The sequence below is a fragment of the Erpetoichthys calabaricus genome, chromosome 5 (assembly GCF_900747795.2).
Source record: "Erpetoichthys calabaricus chromosome 5, fErpCal1.3, whole genome shotgun sequence".
NCBI lineage: Eukaryota > Metazoa > Chordata > Cladistia > Polypteriformes > Polypteridae > Erpetoichthys > Erpetoichthys calabaricus.
Window position 1 is genome coordinate 141164622 of NC_041398.2, and position 14462 is coordinate 141179083.

The 14462-nt window shown below is 40.4% G+C and overlaps 1 protein-coding gene and 1 long non-coding RNA gene across 5 annotated transcripts in view; one reads left to right on the top strand and one right to left on the bottom strand.

Moving 5' to 3' along the window:
• Positions 1-235: 235 nt before the first annotated feature.
• Positions 236-14462, bottom strand: part of tlr3 (toll-like receptor 3) — an 84868-nt gene continuing 70641 nt past the window's right edge. For 2 of the 4 annotated variants that reach the window (XM_051928505.1, XM_051928506.1), the window contains exons 6-8: positions 11770-11989; positions 8415-8560; positions 236-703 (exon numbers count right to left, since the gene is read on the bottom strand). In XM_051928505.1, coding sequence (XP_051784465.1) covers positions 8423-8560; positions 11770-11989 — 358 coding nt within the window. In that variant the 3' untranslated portion in view covers positions 236-703; positions 8415-8422. Of the gene's footprint in view, positions 704-8414; positions 8561-10133; positions 11990-14462 lie in introns of those variants that run through there. The other 2 variants (XM_028802091.2, XM_028802090.2) reach the window with 2 other exon arrangements.
• LOC127527983 (uncharacterized) overlaps positions 13093-14462 on the top strand; it is a 39092-nt gene continuing 37722 nt past the window's right edge. The window contains exon 1 of the long non-coding RNA XR_007935177.1: positions 13093-13178. This is a non-coding gene — a long non-coding RNA (uncharacterized LOC127527983). The remainder of the gene's footprint in view (positions 13179-14462) is intronic.

Here is a 14462-nt window from a genome sequence, read left to right on the forward strand (position 1 = left end):
TACATTAAAATGCTCTTTAACATACTATAAATTATAGTTATAATGTACAATATACTTGAGAGTTTATATTTGATTATATTTAGTTGTTATTTTTGTATATTGCAGTATATTTTAAATCTATATTAACCTGTGTGACAGCAGGGGTCACTGTTGCCCCTTGAAACCCGCAGACAACACGTCCAGACACCTGATAAAAGTATCAGAAATGAACTTTAATTTCTCAAATACTGTGCACAAAGCACCTCCACCTCCACAATACTCAATAATACAATAATAATCAATAACAATAATCCTCCACTCCACCCAGCAGCTCCGGCACTCTACCACCCAACTCCGGCTCAGTCTGCTGGGTTTCCCACAGTCCTTTTTATAGTCCTCGACCCGAAAGTGCTTCTGTGCCTCAGTCCATGTGATTCCATAGCACTTCTGGGTCAGATGAAAACTCTTTTTTTTTCTTCACTCCGGAAGTACTTGATTTCTTCCATCCCCGTGACAAGGTAGTACTTCCAGGCTATAACAAAAACACTCGTGCCTCCCTGCAGCGTCCCCTGGCGGCCCCCACGGTATCCAGCAGGGCTGCGAAGCTGATCTCCATTGTCCATGATGTCCTGCGGGAATTCAGGGCACCTCCATGTTGCAGGGAGGACTCCATCTAGCGGCCTGGGGGTGCTGGCCGGGATAAACTGCCGGCCATCTCTCACACCTGACATTGAAAAAATCATAATATAGATATCTCATAGATTTTTATATAATGAGATACTTTATATTATAGATGAAATCACAACACCAATACTTGCCACATACAGACATTTTCAGATGACTCGTCCATCATAGGCTGAGTACAAGAAAGTCGTGGAGGACTTTGTTGTGTGCTGCAGGGATAACAACCTGCAACTCAACATCAGCAAGACAAAAGAACTGGTGGTGGACCAGCTGAGACCAGTCACCATTCAGGAAGAGGACATGGAAGTGGTGCAGAGCTACAGGTACCTGGGTGTTTACATAAACAGCAAACTGGACTTGTCTGACAACACAGTGGCACTATACAAGAAGGGCCAGAGCAGACTGTACTTACTAAGGAGACTCAACTCTTTCGATGTGTGCAGCAAGCTGCTGGAAATGTTCTACCAGTCCATAGTAGCCAGTGAGGTGTTCTACACTGAGCAGAAAGGAATGAAGCACTATGGCAGAACTTATTTGGAAAGCCTGCTCTATCACAAGGAGAACCCTGGAAGATGTTATGGAAAATAGGATAATGGCAAAATTGGATGTCATTTTGAAAAATCTCCTTCACCCCATCCACGAGGCACTCTCTTGATGCACTTTTCACCACAGGCTCATTCCACCATGGTGTGCAAGAAATGCCACTGGGGCTCTTTTCTGCCAACTGCTCTCAGGCAATTCAGCGCTTACACCTGATGTACACGTTAAATGTATTTATTTATTTATTTATTTATTTATTTATTTATCAATTGATTGCTTGGCTGTATTATCTATCCTGTGAGTCTGTATCTTTGTTTTTATGTTTCTGCTGCTGTATGCATTAGAATTTCACCATGGTATTATTAAAATATATCTAATCTAAACCACATTGTGATGTAGTGCAAGTTCTAACCTCAGTAGTAATAATAGTAATTCTTTACATTTTTATACAGCACTTTTCTCACTAGCGACATGGTGGTGCAGCAGTAGCGCCGCGTTCGCATCCCTGTGTGGAGTTTGCGTGTTCTCCCCGTGTCTGCGTGGATTTCCTCCCACAGTCCAAAGACTTGCAGGTTAGGTGCATTGGCAATCCCAAACTGTCCCTAGTGTGTGCTTGTTGTGTGGGTGCATGTGCACTGCGGTGGGCTGACGCCCTGCCTGGGGATTTGTTCCTGCCTTGCGCCCTGTGTTGGCTCGGATTGGCTCCATCAGACCCCCGTGACCCTGTGTTAGTATATAGCAGGTTGGATAATGACTGACTGACTTTTCTCACTAAACTCCATGCAGGAAGGACCCGGGATGCAAGCCTATGTTCTCCTCATTGCAAGGCGACAGCGTTACCAGTGTGCCAGTACAGCACTTGGTTTGTAAATTATAACTAAAATTAGCTGATTTCAAATAAATTATATTAGAAAAGCTTTTTTAATTCTTTAGCATTCTTGCTTTTGATATTCTAACTTATCATTGTAGCTGAAGCTTCTTGCTTTGTATTTTGATATACTACAACCTTTCACTAATATAGCTACTACTTAATAATCAAAAGTGTAATATTACAGACCTGTTTTTATTTAAATGTGTTAGCCTGATAGTAAATGTATTCTCTAAAAATCTGTTGAAGAGATATACATTTAATAAATGTTATGTTCAAATCTACTTTAACAAATTTGTTCATCCCATACGGGATATAATAAAATGCATTTCAGTTACCTTGTGTGTCCATTGTTAATTGTTCTAATTCATTGTCTAATTTGAGTCCTTATAGTGAGGAATAAGTAATTTGCTTCCTGAAAAATCAAAGAAAGCATACACAATTTTTTACAAAATGGAGTAAACTGCAGATTCTGTGCTAATGCTTAGTACTTTCCAAGGCAGAGGTGTGTGCACAGCCAGTGCCTGAAGATGTGCTGGGGACAGCAGCATCATCACTGCCTGGAGACGAGTCCTCGGCATGGCAGTCAGCTATTGTAATATTTTCTGAAACAGAATAAACAGACGATGGGCTGCAACTCGGTTTTCATGTTCACTTTGATATCTGACCACTTCTTTTTTATTTCAGGCACTGTGTGACTTTCTGAACTTGAACTTTGAGTGTCCCCGCCTCTGTATCACTCTGTCAGCTTCCTTTTATTGCTTATATTATACCACTGCTTAAGCCAACAACTAGTATGTTTTTCCTTGACTCCACTTTGCATTCACTGAAATTCTTCATTTTTTTCCACATGCTTTTGTCATTGTCTTTTAACAAAATTCTGAATGGAAGGGTCTATTTATATTGATTTGCATATTCAAATAGGTGAAATTCTGGGAGGAATCAGGGTGAGGCTGTAGGTGCGCGCATATGCATTAAAATTTAAATTGATTGGGATTTATAAAGGGAAAGTGCTTGGAACTTTTCTTATGCACCATTTTATGCATCTGAATTTTTTTCTTCATATGCACATTTCCAGTTTTGTCTGTACGCCATGACTTAGTTTGAAGTCTACGCAAGGTGTTACACATGAGGCCCTAGGACTTTAGGGATTTTCAAAACTAGACAATGTTTTTTCAGAAGAATAATGTGCAAAGGACTGGCAAGCTTTGTTGGGCTAAACAGCCTATTCCCTTCTTGATTGTTCTAATGTTCTAATCAATAAATCATTTAACATGATTAAGCTATGAACATCAAAATATTTCACTCTTCGTTTATGCTAAATGAAAGTTTGGTTCCAGAGATGCTTTAGTAAAATGGAACAGCCTTCAACTGCAATACAAACACATCTCTGCATTACACTGTGTAGACAAACAGGGAGGGGGCTGTAGGGCTTGCTGAAAACAAATTATTTAAAGAACAGCATTTTTAGTGTATGTCTCTAGATGTTCAATAAGCTCCTCTAATCTCAGAATTCAATGAGGTAACTGTACTTTTAGCCAAGGAAGGTCCAACAACAGTTAAGGTAAAAGACTAACACTGGATCATCCCAAATAACAGTTGGTATTGTTTTTAGGTTTTTCTCCTTGCAGCACTTTTTAGAATAAACTATCCATTTGATATATTTGTATTACAGCTTAGTATACTGTTCTATGTGAGTGGTATATCTAGGTATTAATGAACCTTAATGATTTTCAATGAGGTCATATACTGGCAAAAATTTGACTTGATATATAAATATTATGCTAGAAAACAGAAACTTGCAGAGATAGCATTTAATCATTTTATACAAAGAACTCTGAGTGGTTAAGCATTGATTTTATTCAGTCTTCAGTAGGACTTGGACGCTGGTGCATGCATGTTTCTGCCACTCCTCATTCGTTAACAATACTTTTCATTAAAATTTGCATTTAAACTTGCAATTTTTGCACTTCTTTCACTTTTTTACTGTATGCATAGTACTTGGATGCAATTGACTCAAACTGCACTGAATTGGATTTATTTTTATAGACTTTATGGACTTTGCCTTGACTGGGTTCACAGCCTCAGGGACAACTGAATCTGAATCCTCGTCAGTTAATACTGGATTGTTTAACTTAAGATCTCTTAATGGAAAGGCACTGGTGCTATCATAATTCATTGCAGACCCCAACCTAGACATGCTATGTCTAACAGAAACCTGGCAAAAAACAATTGATTTTACATCTCTCGTGGAGGTGACACCATATGGATACATTTACTTTGCAGAGCCTCACAGCTCAAGACAAGGTGGAGGAGTCATAGTAATTGTTAGAGCAGAGCTAAACACCAAAAGAATCCCAAATGACTGCCCATTGTCTGTCAAGTGTCTGGCTATTAAGCTAACAATGAAATCAGGTTTTGTCTTACTCATTGTTCTTTATTGTCCCCCAAAATACAATGTGTCTTTTTTATCTGATCTGACTAAATTATTAGCCCACTTAAGTTCCCTTTTGGAGAGAGTCATTCTTCTTGGTCTGCAGTGGGCTGGCGCCCTGCCCGGGGTTTGTTTCCTGCCTTGCGCCCTGTGTTGGCTGGGATTGGCTCCAGCAGACCCCTGTTAGGATATAGCAGGTCGGATAATGGATGGATGGATTCTTCTTGGTGATTTCAACATCACTATTGACATTATTACATGTAAGCTGAGAAATGAATTCCTATTCTTACTGGACTGTTTTGACTTTGGTGCAATTTGATTTCCTATTTACTCTGGTGGCCATATATTAGACTTGATCTGTACATCTGGCTTATCTGTCGACAACACTTATAGCAGTGATGTGAGACTCTCTGATCACAACACTGTACTTTTCAGTGTCTCATTACTTCTGCCTCCTCTTACTTGTAAATGCCAAATTTCTTTCAGAAACCGTAAAAATATCTCTCCCTATGTTCTTGCTAGTTCCATTTCTGATCTTTTTCTGTCTTCACCTATTCACCTATTGTATCAACACTAGATAGTTTTGTTGATCACTACAACTCAGTCTATCTTTCAGCACTACATAAAATAGCTCCTTTAAAGCATAAGGAGGTTTCCTTTAAGCGCTCAGCTCCATGGTACAATTCAGAGTTACTGTCTATGAAAGCAGTTGGCTGACACCTTGAAAGAATGTCACGTAAGACTGGCCTCACTGGGCACATCCAGGTTTTCTCTAACCATCAAAGGGCTTATAAGGATGCACTAACTGTAGCCAAGAACACACACTATGGCAGAATAATGGCCATAATAACCCAAGGGTTTTGTTCTCTGTAGCTAATAAATTATTTCAACCTGCATCTGGCCCAATTACATCCTCTATCGAAGTCTGTGAAAAATCCATCCACTTTTTCCATAATAAAATTAAAGATCTAAATAATTCAACTATCCAGCTTTTTACCCTAAATTTTCACCAGTCACATCTGCATTTGTTAACGACCTGCTTTGTAAGATGAGGCCGACTACTTGTGTACTAGACCCCATCTCCACCACACTTCTTAAATCCTGCCTTCATGTCATAATCCTGACTGTTACAGGTCAGGTCAGGTCATGTTGGGGAGCATGCACTGGTGCAGCGCATTGTTGCACTCACCACATGACTAATCAGCTTGGGGTCCTGATAGGCAACCACCAGGCAGACACGCAGTCCAGTCCCATCCTCTATAAATAACCCTTTATCTGCTGCAGCCAGGTGTTACGTGGGCATCCCCTAGGCCTGGTCCAGCCTCTTGGGTCCTCTACAGTGAGGATTCTGCGAGCCAGATCATGCTCGGGGAATTGTGCCACATGGACATAGTGTCATAACTGACGCTCCCTCACAATGCAGGTAATGTGCTTCATTTGGGACTCCATGAGCAACCGCTCATTCGACACAAAGTCAAACCAGCGGTACCCAAGGATTCCCCGAAGAGACATTGTACCGAAGGAGTCCAGTCTTCATCTCAGGCCACTGGATAGCGTCCATGTCTTGCAACCATATAGCAAGACAGGAAGCACCAGGACTCTAAAGACCTAGACCTTCGTTCATTTGCATACGCTTTGCGAAAATCAACAAAGGCTGTAAAGAAACTTTGCCGATACTCGTGTTTGCGCTCCATGAGAACCCTCAGTGCCAGGATGCGGTCGATGGTAGACTTCTTAGGTGTAAAACCAGACTGTTTCCGTCACTGGTAAGTGAGCAAGTGATCACGGATCCTTTTGAGGACGACCCTAGCAAGGACCTTACCCGGCACCGAGAGCAGTGTTATCCCCCTGTAGTTCCCGCAATCTAGGCGATCACCCTTCCCTTTACAGATAGGGACGACAAGTTCCATTTTCCAGTCAATTGGGATGATTCCAGTCTCCCAAATGAAAGCAAAGTTTGCTTGCAATGCCAGGAGGACAGCCTTACCACCAGCCTGGAGAAGTTCACCCCGGATACCACAGATCTCTGCAGCCTTTCCTCCCCTCAGCTGGTTCACCACCTGTGCAATCTCAGTGAGATTGGGTGGTTCACAGCTAATTGGAGGATCAACCTCAAGGACAGTGGACCGTGGACCATGGATCCAGTGTCCTAGCTGGAGGATCAGCTTTGAACAGCTGCTCAAAGTAGCCAGCCCAGTGGGTCACAACTGCAGTATCATCCGTAAGCACCATTCCATCAGCTGCCCTGACTGCGACTCTCCGAGGAACAGATTCAGATGTGCGTAATACTTTGATTCCTCTGTAAGCAGGACATGGGTCGCTAGACCACAGATGGTGTGTTACTTGCTCACATATTCCTCTAAGAAATGCCTCTTTATCTGCCCTCACAGCCGTCCTTCTCAGTTCCCAGTACAGACCAGAGTTGCCATTGAGCCGTGCGCTGTGACTCCTCTCAATGATATCCAGGGTGCCCTGTGAGATGAAACACCTCCTTCTGGGAACACCGTTAACAGCAACACAACCCTCAGCAACCTTCAGGGTCTTGTCACGGAAGGTCTCCCACATCACATTAGGATCAGCAGTCATACCCAAATCTGAAAGTTCCTCACACAAAGCTCGTGCAAACTCATTAGAAACAGCCTGGTCTTGGAATCTGGCCAAGTCCAGGCTCATTTTCCTAGTAGGTGGTAACCTACTGGACCTAAGCTGGATCCTAAGAGTAGCAACAACAAGTCTGTGGTCAGAATTCACAAACTGAGCACTTCTGTATACCCTGCAGTTTTGCAAGAGCCTCCAGCGTCTGCCCACGAGGATGTGATCGCTCTTTTTCACCGCACCACCAGTATTGGAGTACCAAGTCCAACGAAGCGGTTCTGGGCGCTGGAACCAGGATCCAGCGATTTATAGCCCCTGACCTTTTGCAAAGTCAAGGAACATGGAACCACTTTCACCATGGTCACCAGACCCATGGAGACCGAGACAATCCTCATAGCCAGCCCTTTCAGTCCCAGTGGCTGCATTGAAGTCACCCATGACCAGAGGAGTGCCACCTTGTTGGCACCCATCAACCACCGAGTGAAGCTGCAAATAAAATGTCTCCCTTGATGAGACATCACTCATCGCAGTTGGAGCATACACTGAGACAACAGACAAGGCACCCCAGGGGGTGCTGTAATCAGAGTCTCATAATATGCTCGTTGAAAGGAGTGATATCGGACACCATTGGAAGAAGCCAATCTGCACCAGCAACAGCTACTCCCCGACTATGATAGCCATCAGACCAACCAGACCAATAAAAGGTGTATCCACCTACAGAGATCTGGCCAGGACTGCGCACCTCAGAGAGTACCGCCACTGAAATGCGGAGTTTACGCAGCTCCTCCGACAGCAAAGGATGATGATCATCTTGCCAGAGAGACAAGACATTCAATACACCCACCCATATGGGCTACCTCATGGAACCCGAGTGCTGCCGTGTAGCAGGCGACGCCACAGCACCACACCAGTTTCGATCCCCAACAGACCTGACCCCACTGGCTCTCCAAGCAGTTTCGACTCTTCCGGAAATGGGGCTCCCGAGGGCTTTCCCCCATCCCCTTCATGATGCAAGCAGCCTTCCTATAGGTGGCTGCAGTAGAGCTACTCCTGTGGAGAGCAAAAAGAAATCGTTTCTGTCATCTCGGAGTTTGTGAAGTTTTTTTTACGGTGGCTGGAATGCCAATCCTGCCACCAACTCCCATGATTTCCCTGCAAGTTGGAGGACCGCTTGCAGGGCCGGATGCAGTTTAATGTCATACTGTGGGAGTAGCTCTGCTCGATCTGTTACAACAATAAATTCATCCCTTTTAAAACGCTTCTATAGCCCCAATCTTGACAATCTTAATAATTTCTGGCCCATCTCTTACTTACCTTTTCTGTCAAAACTCCTTCAGCGTGTTGTAGCCTTCCAACTCATTTATTACTAAACTTCTATTTATTTGTTGGAATCCTTTCAGTCTGATTTCAGGGTGCAGCACAGCTGTGAAACTGCTCTGCTTCAGGTAACCAGTGAGACTCTGGACAAACCAGAATATTAATTCTGTTAGTGCAGCATTCAGCACTGTCAGACATGACATTCTACTGTCCAGAATGGAGAACATACTGGGTATCTCTGGCACTGCCCTCCAGTGGTTTAAGTCCTATCTGTCTGATAGGCAAGGGTTTGTTAGTCTTGGAAACAGCAGATCCATTTCAGTGCCAATCACACAAGGGGTTCCTCAGGGCTCTGTCCTTGGCCCTCTTCTCTTCTGTATCTCTATGCTTCACCTTGGCCATATCATTTGTAGCTAAGGACTGGGTTATCATTTTTGTGCAGATGATAATCAGCTCTATTTTAATGTTAAAAGCTTTCTCAGCTCACAACTTGCCTTAGTGAAATTAAAACCTGGATGGAGCAGAATTCTTTAAAATTAAATTGCAACAAAACTGAACTGCTACAAATTGGCACTAAAGTGCAGCTTAAGAAAATGAGCTCCTTCTCAGTCACTCTTGATGGTGATCACATCAGACCTACTGATGCAAAAGAATCTTGGTGTCATTTTTGATTCCTCACTTTCTTATTCTGCCCACATAAAACACAGTAAAAAAACATATAAAACATAGAAGCACGAGTGTGGAAGGGAGAAAAATAAAGAGTAAAAGAACAGAAGTTAATGAGAGAAGAAGGCAGGAGGCCATAAAAGCTGTTGTGGGAGTGAGTGAGAGAGACCAGGCTCGCTGGAGCGCATGCAGGCAGCTGTTAGGAGAGCATTGGAGGAGTGTATGGGCAACACTTGGGGCAGATGGATTGGATCACTCCTGCTGAGCATTTCGGAGGAGCTGGAGTGACCAGAATTATGGACGGCTCTCTGCAGAAGGTAGAGGAAGTCAAGGAGGCTTGGGAGAGAGAGCCCCAGTGTGAACGCCCTAGTTGCTGGGGACTCTAGTCTCGGTCTGGTGAAGGAGCTGTACGTAGCAAAAGGTGACGGAAGGCAACCAGACCAGTGGAGGGTCAGCTGCACCTGCAGATAGGGCGACTCAGCTGTTGCAAGGATCATATAGGAGAAGCAGGGGAGGCCCCAGTTAAAAGCAGAAGTCACTGGGTTTTTTTTAAAAAGGGACTGCTTCCTGCCTGTTTGTTTTTAACCTTGTGTTAATTGGTTGTATTCATTGGCTTTTAACCTCCACGTTTCACCTCATTTTTATGGATTACTTATTTATGGACTATTTGGAAACACTGCACTATTTATTTGAACACTGTTTTGTTTTTTTTGTTTTTTTTGTTAATAAAAGCACTTGAACTTTGCACCTTCCCCTTGCCTCGTGTAGTGTCCTCATTGCATAGCTCATCCCAGTCATGACTATCGACGGTGTCGGGTTCAAGAAGCCCCCTCTTTCAGTATTCCTCTCTGTCTAGATGCTCAGTATAATTTGTGTGTGTGTTATATCACAAATGATGTTATCTGCTAGGCCGTTCTTTTAGTATTAAATTTAGTATTTTACTTTGGTTTATTGTCTTTTATTCTGTATAATGCTTTGTATATCCTGTATCTATCTGTTTTAGTGTTCTATTCAGGAAACATTTATATCCGATGTTACATATACCTGCTGTTTCTTTCTGAGACTCTGTGAAGCACCTTGAGCATGGGAAAGGCTCTAAATAAATAAAATGTATTATTATTATTATTATTATTTGTAGTTCTGCAATGGAACCATGGTTATTGTTTCTACCTCACAGCTCAGATTTTAATTATATCCTGATCATAAACTCTCTGTTTCCACTTTCTCCCTATTCCTTGTCGGTTCCTTCCCACATCTAAATGTTATGCATTTAAGACTGCCTGGCAACTCTAACCTGACCCAGTAGGAGTGGGTACTGGTGGGTAAAATGTGAGTTCTTTCATTGGACAGGTATCTCATTAAGAGTTGTTTTCAGTGTGTGTAGAGTAGGCCCCAGTCCTCCTTGGCTCTGAACTGGATTAATAGGGTTTGAAAATTTATGTATATTTTAAGGGTGCTGATAAGCTGCATCAGCCTGTGGATGAATCAGAAGGAGTATAAGCTAGCATTCCATCATTTAAATAAACAGCTTCACAGCAGCTACAGGGGAGCCCAGAAAAAGGGCACCTCTGCTAAAGTCATACATGAATTCAATACTGTGGTGTTCTTCTAAGGACAGTGAACCAACTAAAACAGTAAGAATCCATTGGGTTTGCACTGGTGAGAACTAATGTGGCACTACAATATAGTATGAGCTTGACATGGATATTTTTTTTAAAGTAAATCATATATTAAATTATTGTAGCACTCTCAGTTCTCTCATGTTTAAATGGGTATCTTTTAATTAGTCCTTAATTTGTCATAAACCAATAGTCAAATGAATATAACTAGTGGGATATGCTGTGGGAACTGCTGATTCCTTCCAACTACATTATGAACTTAATTTTTATAGAATGCTATCATGGGAAGCAATAGCCTCAATTCTGGACAAAATGCCACTCAATCACACTGCTAGAATCTATCCAGGGCAACAGAATAAAGCATTTAAAACTTGTTTCAGGCAGATCAAAACAATAAAACATATTTATAAAAACAACATTAAATTCACTGAATACAGTATATACAGAGTCAGTTTCAAATTAACTGTACAAATAAAATCTTTATATATTTTTTGCTGCCATCATTTTGCAGACTACTCAGGTCCACCAACGTGCGGGGAAAACTTGGGGGTTGGTGGCAGGATTAGCACTCCAGCCACTGTATAAAAACCTCACACTGTTCCAGTGTGGTGCTGAGGTGTCACCCATTGCATGGCTGCGCTCGGGACCTAATTTGGTATCGTGAGGTGGTTCATCGTGTGGTGGGCACAGCAACGTGCTGTATCAGTACACGCTCACAACCTTTATATTATGAATATATAAGTATTGCTTTAAATAATGCAGAAATAAATTATATAATACAATGTACAATGTACTAATATAATGCACTGTATCCTAAACAGACTGGAATGAAAAGGCTTTATGCAGAAGGTGACATGAATATTTATTTTAAAAAAATAATCAGCAATAATCAGCACCAGGGAAGGCAACTTTTATAAAAATTTTAGGAAAAGTCTTTAAAATAACATTTCTACATTGTAAATTGATGAATGAAAAGATTGTTGATTCCATAATATGACCGTTCAGTCAAAAGCATTTTCAAAATATTACATATAAAAGTAATTTCATAGAAATATAGCTTAATTTACCCTGTTGCTTGAACCCAAAGCAACCCGCATCTTTTGGTAAAATGCTTGCAGGCGATCGTTTTGCACAGGCCAGTATAATATACACTGTGATTTAAACATGCCTCTCCGGAGAAACAGAGTCTGGTGCAGCTTATAGTCAGGTATGTCCTCCAAAAATAACAACACAATTGAATCTCTGCTTTGTTCAATGGCTTGATGCATTGCCTGATGGACCTTGAACCTGAAAGCAAAGAAAAGAATTAAATAGGAAACCCTTTTTTCCTGCATTTTTATTTTTCACACTGTAAGCATATGGTGTCATCCAGCTTTCATTATAGTGGCATACTTTACAAGTGTTTTTGCAAGGAACAGACTAATTGTAATTAACATATAAAAATATTGCTACATTAAAAATATTTTTCCTAAATTTTAAAAGGATTTGATGATTTGCATTGCAGCCTCATAGCACAATTACGTCATATGTTTTTAGGGGTTTGTCAAGGTTCTATGGTTTCCTCTAACATCCCAAACATTTTTATTAATTAGCCCTGCATGATTATGCACAGACTTCATATTTGCATTAAAAAGAGAAAAAAAATAGCACAAAAACATTAAGCCGAAATTTCCTTCCACTCTACTTCTTTTGCTCCAGTTATCAATTTATATTAAATATTATATTTCATAAATAAATCCTACAGTTTCACATGAAAACAAAACACAAAAGTGATAGTCTCAATTTTAATACTTTAACTACACTAATACAATTAACACTAACAAGACTAATGTTGTTTAGCTACACTGTGCTGTAAACCATTCAACTGCTTAACTATTCAAACACATTAAAAGCTAAAGCAATTGGCAGTAAACAATAATTTTCAAGCCTTTGGCAGTGTAGTAAATGACATTATATTCCAAAAAAAAAAGTTTTAAATGTTTGTTATGGACTGGCGCCCTGTCCAGGGTTTAGGATAGGCTCTAGCAGACCCTTGTTCAGGACTTAAGTGGGTTAGAAATGAATGTCAGCATGTTTAAAAAAAGAAAAAACAAAAACAAAAAACTTGCCACACCAGTCTAACACATGAACTTCATCAAACTTTCATGCTTGGTTTTTGTTTGTTTTGTCACTTAAACTTAAAAAAACAAAAAGTGGATCTGGAGCTCATACATTGATATTTCATTACATGACAAATTTAATGCTGTAAATAGAAAAATATGGTCACAATTCAAAAGGTCAGTCAGCTAGCAAAAGGTGAAATAATAAATGAAATACAAAACTTCCATTCACAGAAGCTAGAGACAATAAAATTCTACATCAAACTTTTTGCCAAGCATTAATCGCCATCTTTCCTAAACAAAATAAGGACTTATTACAATGTGCATCATACAGACCAATTTCACTTCTGAATAATGATGTTAAGATACTCTCCAAAGTCCTAGCTAGACGGATGGAGAAAGTTCTGCATTCAATAATATCACAAGATCAAACTGGATTTATTTAAGACCTACACTTAGCGTCCAGTCTTCAATGCCTGTTTAATGTAATATATCCACCCGCAAAGTCAAACATCCCAGAGATTTTATTATCCTTGGATGCAGAAAAAGCATTTGATATGATTGAATGGAAATACTTTTTCACTACATTGGAGAAATTTGGGTTTGGCCCGAACATTTGTGCATGGATCAAACTACTGTATATCAATCCAGAAGCTTCAATTTGTATTAACAACATTAATTCAGACTACTTTAAACAAGAACGTGGTATCAGACAAGGATGCCCCTTGTCACCACTACTTTTTGCAATCACCATTGAGCCACTGGCAGTTCACTGTCGAAATGCTTATGAGATAAAGGGGATTACCAGAGAAGGACTTGAACAGAAAATTTCTCTATATGCAGATGATATGGTACTGTATATATCAGACCCACAAAATACTGTGCCTGCAGTCCTTACAGCACTAACAGAATTTCAAAAGATTTCTGGTCTCAGAATTAATTTGACTAAAAGTGTGCTCTTTCCAGTGAATTCTCAAGCACACAATATTAGATTGGACACCTTCCCTTTTATCATCGAAGATCAGTTTAAATACCTAGGGGTAAACATCACAAGTAAACATAAAGCTCTTTATCAACAAAATTTCGCCATCTGTATGGAAAAAATTAAGTAAGACTTGCATAGATGGTCAAACCTCCACCTTACTTTAGCTGGAAGAATTAACATTATTAAGATGTATATCCTCCCTAAGCTTCTCTTTTATTTCAAAACATCCCAATATACAGTGGACCCAAAGTAATTTCCCCCCATAGGATTGTATGTAAATACAATTAATCCGTTCCAGACCGTACGAACTGTATGTAAATATATTTTTTTAAGATTGTTAAGCACCAATATAGTTAATAATACCATAGAATGCACAGTGTAATAGTAAACTAAATGTAAAAACATTGAATAACACTGAGAAAACCTTGAACAACAGAGAAAACTAACATTGCAAGAGTACGCGTTATAGCGTTACGAACCGCTCGCTAAAAACATTTTTTTAAATGAGTTTTAAGCACAGGGAAAAAAATGAACATTTGAAAAATCCGTAATTTAATAAACAGCCAAAAAAAGTAACATTGCAACAATTCACGCTACGAACCGATCGTTGTAAACAGAAGTGAAGTGGTGGTTAAAATCCAATAGAAAAAAGTCTTCATTAAATACAACGAGGTTA